The 9,082-nt window shown below is 52.8% G+C and overlaps 1 protein-coding gene across 1 annotated transcript in view; it reads right to left on the reverse strand.

Annotated features, from left to right (window-relative positions):
- Positions 1–9,082, reverse strand: part of CPNE5 (copine V) — a 105,023-nt gene that overhangs the window by 55,446 nt on the left and 40,495 nt on the right. The window contains exons 4-8 of the mRNA XM_010848669.1: positions 5,994–6,097; positions 4,541–4,580; positions 4,252–4,328; positions 2,460–2,519; positions 25–88 (exon numbers count right to left, since the gene is read on the reverse strand). Coding sequence (XP_010846971.1) covers positions 25–88; positions 2,460–2,519; positions 4,252–4,328; positions 4,541–4,580; positions 5,994–6,097 — 345 coding nt within the window. The remainder of the gene's footprint in view (positions 1–24; positions 89–2,459; positions 2,520–4,251; positions 4,329–4,540; positions 4,581–5,993; positions 6,098–9,082) is intronic.

Genomic DNA, 9,082 nt, shown 5'->3' on the forward strand with positions numbered 1-9,082 from the left:
TCCTACAGTCCCTCTGCCACTCACCCTGCAGTTGCTGAGCTCCTCAGCGGACAGGATGATGGTGCCACATTTCTTCCCTGGGACACCGCTGAGAGAGGAGAAGATGAGAGAATGGAAAGTCGGACAAAGACAGAGCCACAAGCCTGAGCTCTCCCTGAATCAGCCCTCTTCAGCCTCCCCTCACCTCCCCACCACCATCCAGCAGATCTGCTCTGAAGCCCCTAAGAAGACAGAGTCTCCTGTGATCTAGGGCGCTGCTTCCTGGGCCAGGCCCCCAGGCCTAGAGTTGCCCCACCCCCTGCTCCCCAAGAGCCCACCAAGAAGGGTACTGTCTGCATTGAAAGTCCTAGAAAAGCATCCAGACTCACCCGGAGGCTTCCAGACCAGTGGTTCTCAAACTTTCCGTCCAGAGACCACTTCTGTGGGCAAAAGACCTCGTGGGCTAGCCACCCCACCCTGCACCCAGCTGATCCCCAGAGTCCCGGAACATCCCAGCTCTGAGCCACTCTGATCCATTGGAGGACGGAGAGCAGTAAGAGGCAGTGAAACAGGAGGATGGGTGTACTCTGGGTGGCAGCTTGCCAGGCCGTCTCCCATGGCTCCCTCCCCTGCAACTTCTTGGCTGGGGTCTCTCTGGGGGAGAGAGATCTCAGCCAACCCTGAGGCTCCTCTGTGAGGTGGGCGACCAGGAAGTTGGCCCCCCTCCCCCAGAGAATCCTCTCTAGGGGAGCAAGTTCCCAGGGTGGGGTTTTACCACGACCTCTTCCTTTGGTCAGGAGGGACCCCACCCCGCCCAGGTACTAGCCCATCGCACTCCGATGTTTAGGACTAACCCCAGGGTAGGGGGAGGTCCCTTCCAGCCCCTGGGAGGGAGAAGAAAATGGCAGCCGTCCAGTAGCTGTGTGACTTTGGGCTCATTACTGCACATCTCTGAGTCTCAGTTTCCTAGCCCATAAAATGGGTGTGACTGTAGCATACATTTTACAAAATAATATGCACACACACCGTGCCTGACGCGGAGGAGGCCTCAAGAGCACCATTTCTCTCCCTGCCTGGCTCCCTTTACCACTCTGCAAAGCTGATGAAATGCAGCCCACACTCGAGCCAGCCTCAGGGCCACAACATGCTGGCTGCGGATCACATTTAGGAGAACCACTGATGGAGCTCTCTCCAGTGCCAGCTCTTGAAGGGAGAGATTCTCAAACAGAGGAAGCAGGGGAGCTGGCCCTCTGCAGGGGGCTGATGAGATAGCTCAGATCCCTCCAGATGAGGTGGCCAGAGCAGGGCTGCAGCTGGAGTGTCCCCTGCCCCAGCCAGGTGGCCAGCTTGTCCCCCTAGACTTGGGCAGCCAGCTGAGTAACCCAAAGCCCTTCCACCCCCAGCCGGCCTTGCCTGCTGGTAAAGATTGATTTGTTTGACCAGGGAGATAGAATGCTCACACCAGCCTCCTCTGTCCAATGTTTCTCCATCTGCTCCTCTCCTTGCCTCTGAGCCCCTCGTCTATTTCCGATCTTTCCTTCCACGCTCTCCAGCCCCAGTCAGCTCCCACCTGCCTGGCCTTTCTCTCTGTGTTGTATTCCCACTCGCTCTCCCTTTCTGTTTCTCTCTCTGACTCCTGCTCTCTCTCCAATTGCTGCTTTTCTACTCTTCTTGTAAATTAGCATCCATACCGTTCCTGGGCTGCGGGCATCCCTGGGTCCCCTGAAGGCCCCTTTCCTACATCCTGCTAGTCGGATGGACAATCCAGCTACTGAGACCCCAGCTTCTAGAGGCCCTCAGCAAAGGCCAGTGGCCCCTCCAGGTGGGTCCCCCAAGCAGATGCTCCCTACCCTGGTCCCCCTAGCCCCTGCCAGGTGTGGACCCTCTTGCCAACCAGGAGAGGAAAGGGAAGGAGTGGGAGGGTCTCCGTGGCCATATTTGCATGAGGCCAGCCAAAAGCAGATGGTCAGGGTTGGGCTGGGGGAACGTGGCTAGCCCACCACAGCTGGTAAGGAAATGCTGAAAGTGAGGGTTTAGCAGAATCTACTCTGTGAGGAGGCTGATGTCCAGCAGTGGAAGCACTGGAGAAGAGGGAGATAAAGACAAGGGAGGAGAAGGCTGAGAGGCGGGAGGGCGAAGAAACCGGGCCTGGGGAGAGGACAGGAAGGAAGAGGGCCCAGTCCCTGCTGATGCCCAGAAACGGCCCCTACCTCTAAGCCCCACCCTGCACCCCAAAGTCCTCTGACCTCTGGGGTTGGGGATGCCAGAGCTCTAGCCTGGGTTGGGGGAGGGCCAGCTGCAGAGTGGCCCCAAGTGCCTGGGTCCTGTAGGAGGGACCCAGGACCCTCTCTGTGCCCCTGAGCAGGACTGAAGAAGGCACAGTGGTGGGAGCAGGGACGGGACCAGGACCCCAAGGCCCTCTTCTGCAGAGCTGGCTGAATGTCTGAGGACTCCAGGGCCAGAGGTGTCTGATGGCCTACCCGTTGGACACAGCTGGCATGGGCTTGCCTGTCCTGGAATTCAGGCTGAACGCTCCTATTCTGTGGAGAGAAAGAGCATGTCGTGAGCTGAGTATCCCCGTCCTGAGAGGCCAGAGCTCTCGGCATCACCAAAACTCTTGGAGACAGGTTTCTGTTCTGGATCAAACATCAGAATAGGTCCAAGAGCCACAGGCCAGGGGAAGGAGAGGTATTCTTCCCAAACCTAACAAGGTGAAGCCCTGGGCAACTTCACCTCAGAGGTTCTTGGGGTGTGTTTCCTGGACAAGCAGCATCACCTCCCCTGGGGACGTGTTACACATGGAAATTCTCGGGCCCTTGCCTGGACCTGGGGTTGGAGCCCAGCAGTCTCTGAAACCAGCCCTCCAGGGGATGCTGGTGCCTGCTTCAGTTTGAGAACCTCTGCGTGACCTCTCTGAGCCTCAGTGTGTAGGCTGTGAAATGGGGAGATTGACCTCGTGAGGTCACAGAGACGAAACACTGTCTGGCCCAGAACAGACACCCATTGAAAGGAAGCCATTCATAGGTCTAGCCAGGGAAACAACTAAACTTGGCCATGTGGAAGCTTCAGTGGGGGAGTAGGTCCCCTCCTTCACCAGCACCCTGCGTCTCCACATTTTCGATCCTGTTTGACCTTTAAAGCTCCTCCCACTGGCTCCTCCCCAATCCAGTCTTTCTCCACCCCCCGGAAGGTGTGCCCCTGCACCCCTGGAGGGCCAGGGGCAGCACAGGAAACAGACCCAAATAACTCAGGTGCTTTTGACCCAGGCAGTTGGGAGCCGAGAGGGACAGACACACACTGACTCCTGGGACCCAAATTCTATAAGCTTCAGAGCCTTCAAACATGGGATTACTCCCTATTCTCAAGAAATGATAGCTATTTATCACTATATTCCGTGAAGCCAGAGGATGACACCTTTTGGGGGACAAGGAGGACTTTCTGGGGGCTCTGAAGTTTCCACATAGTTGTTGGGGGTCAGAGACAGGGCCTGGGAAAGAGAACAGCCCCCGCCCCCCAATAACACATTCTGCAGTTACTGATCATGATGAGGGGACAGCGTCCAGTGTGAAATTGGCAGAAGCCGGGCGGGGGGGGGGCGGTGCTTTTCTGCCCACCCTACCCTGTGACCTGGACAAATGTCCCAGTTTGCAGGCCTCTCTTGCCTGGGCCCTGCTCCTGGGGGTTCCTGAGAAACAGGGACAAGAGAGGTCACCCCACTGCGTGGGCAACCCTGGCTGGTCCCTTAAGCCACCCCCAGGCTCCACTGTGAGAAGCCTTGGGACTCTTCATGGCAGAGCCTGTTCAGTGTAATAGTTTCCCCCTAAAGCACTGAAAACCCTATGATGCAGGGGCAGGGTGGGGTGGGGAGGGTTTCACCATCCGAACAATCTGAAGGCTACTCTATGTGAGCAGATCCCTAGGTTCAAATCCTAGCTCTTCTATTTCCTAGCTATGTGGCCTTGGGCAAATCACTTCCCTCTCTGGGCTTCAGTTTCTTCCCCTATATAATGATGGGGTGGGGTGGGAGTGGACTATATAAGGTCTCCGGCCATTCTAAGGAATGTGGGGCTCTAATAAGTGAGCTGAGGTCCCTCCAAGATAATTGGGTTAAACGTCCTGCAAGGCCCTTTCAGTCTCCATACTTCTGACTGCCCATGATGACCGGCTGACGGCTTGCCCCTCCCCTGAGCTAGCCCTCAGCAAGGATGAACAGCAAGTTGGACCATCACTGAGGAAGCAACCCAGACAGGCTCCACTTCCCTGTATACTTACGTGAGGGACTTCTCCAGGCGGCTCCCAGGGGACCCCACAATCTCTCCAAGGGTGCAGAAGGCCTGGCCCAGGAAATCCTGCACATCCAGGGTGCAAAAAAGACCACTGTCACCCACTAGGCTCACAGTCGTCCTGCCTCCCCCATCACCCCACACCTGGATATACGAGGGCTGTGAAATGACAGGATGTAGCATCACACACTCTGTGTCATAGTGAAGCCCAAGGCCAACTCAGAGTTTGGCATTTAGGAGATTTTCAGAATTGCTGGGCAGGTGCTGGCAGAACTCACATGTTTGGATAAATCAGGACTCTTGGAGTCAACATCATACCTGCAGGGAACACAGAGAGATGGTGAAGGCAGCTGGGGCAGCCTGCCCTGAACTGTCTGGCTTCTTGAGCTGAGCCAGAACCCATGCTCTCCCCAAACCAGGCACTAACACAGTGGACATTTCTGGGAGTAATAGCAAGGAGACAAATATGGTAGCCTTCTAAGGTGCTAGACCTGGTGTGTCTTTTGATCTGGGTGATAAATGGATATCAAAATGCATCATGGGATTGGGTTTGAGCACTTCACTATATATAAGTTGTGTTGTTGTTTAGCCAATAAGTCATGTCCAACTCTTTGCAACCCCATGAACTGCAGTCCTCCAGGTTCCTCTGTCCATGGGATTTTCCAGGCAAGAATACTGGAGTGGGTTGGCATTTCCTTCTCCAGGGTATCTTCCCAACCCAGGGATCGAACCTGCATTGGCAGGTGGATTCTTTACCACTGAGCCACTAGGGAAGCCCAGATGTAAGTTGTGTATGTGTTAGTCACTCAGTAGTATCGGACTCTTTGCAACTCCATGGACTGTAGCCTGCCAGGCTCCTCTGTCCATGGGATTCTCCGGGCAAGAATACTAGAATGGGGTGCCGTGCCCTCTTCCAGAGGATCCTCCCGATCCAGGGATTGAACCTGTGTCTCTTGTGTCTCCTGCATCAGCAGGCAGGTTCTTTACTACTAGTGCCACCTGGGAAGCTGACTTCCCAGCAATCGGTTGCATTGACTGCCCTGGGCCTCGAGTCCTCCTATTCCTCCCTCCACTTTTGTCTCCTTTTACTGCATTTTTTTCCCTTCGCTCCCTCTTTGCCAACCCCTGTTCCCCATTCCATCCACAATTCTCTGGGGGCACAGTCCTTTCTAACCACCCTATACCCCGAACAAAACAACAAAACACTCCTCCACCTACTCACCAGACTGAAACCCCCCTGTCACCTTTAACCTCAGGAGAGGGGCACTCTGCATCCATGTGATGAACGCATAGATGCTTTGAGTCTGATCAGCCAGGTAACCTCGGCAGGAGGGGAAACTGGAGGGGACCTGCCCCCAGAACCAGCTTTGACAGAGGAAGAGTTCACTGGGGACTTGGGCTCCCTGGAGGCAGAGCTGGAGTTGCCCCCAAGATCTTCCTCAACCACCCGCCCCAGAATCAGGTAGCTTGCCCAGTGCCCTTCCACACTAGACAAATGGGGGGGTGCCTTTGTTCCCTCTCCCCACCTCTCTTCCATCTCCTGATGTGGGTGGGGCTGGACTTCAGCTAATAGTCCCTTTTCTCCCAGGTCAACCCTGGGCTTCCTCTGATATGACAGATCTCCTGCCTTCCTGAGTGAGGAAACCGCTGCCCCAACAAGAAGTCCTGGAGCCCCACCTCCCAACCGTGGTTCCCTCCCCAGCTCCAACCTCAGCACCATCTTCTACTTACAGGTCAAAACGGAGGTTCTGCTTCTCCTCGAAGAAGTAATCCACGATGAACTTGCGCACGAAGTCGGGATTGAGTGTGTTGTCGATGACTTCGGTGCGTCCAAACTGCAAGAGGAGAAGGGGCGTGGGTCTCGCAGCCAGGCTGGAGGGACTGGACTCAGAGACTCCCCAGTCCTGAACCCAGTAGTAATGGAAACCACACCTCTTCCAGCCCCTGACCCCACCCTCATCCCCTCGTCAAGGAGAGAGCTCCCTCATCTCACAGTGGAAGCCATCTACCTTTGGTTCTAATCTCCACTGCCATCCCCTTACTCTCATTTTCTTTACATAGGTTCCACTCAAGTGAGAGAGTGTTTCTTTTGTTGGCTTTTTTTTGGCTTGTGGGATCTTAGTTCCCCAATCAGGGATCAAACTGGGATCTTTAGCAATGAAATCACAGAGTCCTAACCAGTGGATGGCCAGGGAATTCCCAAGTGAGATGGTTTTGATATCTGGACATCTGAGCAGGCCCCTCACTTGCCCACCTCCCTGCCTTTGCCTACGCTGTGTCCTTCACCTGGCCTCCCCTTCTCGGCCAGTGGCGTGTCCTCCACTCTTCCAAGGTCCATTGTTAATGCTGCCTCCTCCAGGCAACCGTCCTGATTCCTCCAACCAGACACCTCTCTGTGAGCACACTGAACTTGTGCTACCTCTATGACTACCTTCCTTCTTGGACTCATTTCGATTTAGGCGTACTGATTTGATGCCCTGATGGTAAAGGCAAGGCAGAGACAGGGGCTGTGAGATCTCTGAAGATCCCTTCTCCTGGTGTTCATGCCCTTGTGTAATCCTCTCCCCTTGAACGTGGACTGGAGTTAATGGCTCGCTTCTAATGAAGATTGGACTAGAACACAAGTCACTTCTGAGGTTATGTTATAAATGACTATGGCGGGGCTTCCCTGATGGTCCAGTGGTTAGGATTCTGCCTTCTATGCAGGGGACATAGGTTTGATGCCTAGTAGGGGAACTAAGATCCCACATGCTAGCGGGAAACTAAGCCTGTGATGCACAACCAGAGGAGCTCCCATAACAAAGGATCACACCAAAGACACAGCACGGCCAAAAAAGACTATGGCTTTGTCTTGGGCACCTTCCCTCTCTCCTGCTCACTGTGATGAAGCCAGATGCCATGGTGTGAGCTGACCTATGCAGAGGCCCATGTGGCAAGGAACCACGGTGGCTATCAGCCAACCCACCCCTGAGAATCTGAATCCTACCAAAAACCACTGAAGGAACTTAGAAGTGGGATCCTGCCCCAGCCCAGCCTTGAAAGGACTGAGGTCCTGGCCAACGCCTTGACGGAAGCCTTGTGAGAGACCTTGAGGCAAAGGATTCCACAAAGCTGAACCCAGATTCATGACCCTGTTGTTTAAGTGGCTAAAGTGTGTTAGTCTATCAGTAGTGTCTGACTCTTTGCGATCCCATGGACTGTAGCCCGCCAGGCTTCTCTGTCCATGGAATTTTCCAGGCAAGAACACTGGAGTGAGTTGCCATTTCCTCTTCCAGGGGATCTCCCCGACCCAGAGATTGAACACGAATCTCCTTTGTCTCCTGCATTGGCAGACGGATTCTTTACCACTGAGCCACGTGGAAAACCCCATGTGGTTTCCCATGCTAATGCTTAAGGACTCAGCTCCCCAGAAGTCCAGCTCTCCAACTCCCGCAGTTCGCCTCATATCCCTATGACTGCACTCACCACACGCCCTAACCGTGATCTACTCTTTTCATCCCAATAGATAGAGCTTCTCAAGCAATGGGAGGATCCACGTTTTCCTCATCTTTCACAGATGATTATAGCACCAGCAGCTGCTGTAAACACTTTGCACCATATTCCCTTAATTAATCCTTTTATGGTAGGCTTCCCTATTTTATGGATGAGAAAATGAAAGCACCGAAAAGCCAAGTAATTTGTCTAGAGTCATAAGGCTAATAATTGCTGACTTCAGGCATTCTGGCTCACGTTCTCTAAGCATGTTGCCCTACATGTAAGGTTCTGAGAGCAAGGACAGCAGAAGCCCACTGCTCCCAGTGACTGGTGCAGAGTAGCTACTCATTGTTGAATGAAGTAAGATAGAAGGAGGAAATGGATGAGAGGGTTTGAGTTCCAACTTTATCACAAGCTGATTATGTGACAAGATCAGAGACTTTCAAGGCCTCAGCTTCCTCATCAGAAGATGGAATATAACACTACTTGTTCTGGGACTACCCTGGTGGCCCAGTGGTTGAAAATCAGCCTACCCAACCTGAATGGGAGGGGAGTTTGGGGGAGAATGGATACATGTATATGTATGGCTGAGCTGCTTCGTGATTCACCTGAAACTATCACAGCATTGTTAAGTGGTTATAACCCAATAAAGAGTTTAATAAAGGTTTAAAATAAAATCAAAAAGAATCTATCTGCCAATGCAGGGGACACGGGTTCGATTCTTGGTCTGGGTACCATGGCTACTGAGCCTATATTTTAGAGCCCATGTGCCACAAGAGAAGACATCATAATGAGAAGCCTGTTCGCTGCTGTTAGAGAAAGCCTGAGCACAGGAACAAAGACCCAGAGCAGCCAAAAATAAATAAATAAGAACACTACTTGTTCTGCTTGTTTCTTTGAGTTATCCAATTCAATTCAATGATGAATTCAACAGTTTTCAAGCACTTATAAAGTAGGCCAGGCAGCGTGGTGGGTCCTGGGCTACAAAGATAAATAGAATATGAATCCTATATTTCAGGACTCCTCTGTCGTAGGTGAGACAGCTCAGACTCAAATAATAACTATAAGACAGTGTGAGAACAGTCATCACAGAATTACATGCAAAGGTCTAAGGCAGGGTGCACTCCTCTGGCTGGGGAAGCATGGAAGTCATTGAAACGTACCAAAAAGCAGATCCCTGGGTGTCCTGTTTCACATACCAGTCCAGGTATCTGATTTCATAGAGCTCTGTATCTTTCATTACCTCTGAGCTTTTTTACAACTCTGTAAATTACAGAAGGCATAACGTAATGCAAATGATTCTTATCCACAGAAATGCAAATAAATTTCCCTCAGTGGGATGCAAT

This window comes from Bison bison, unplaced genomic scaffold, assembly GCF_000754665.1.
Source record: "Bison bison bison isolate TAMUID 2011002044 unplaced genomic scaffold, Bison_UMD1.0 scf7180017864270, whole genome shotgun sequence".
Lineage (NCBI taxonomy): Eukaryota > Metazoa > Chordata > Mammalia > Artiodactyla > Bovidae > Bison > Bison bison.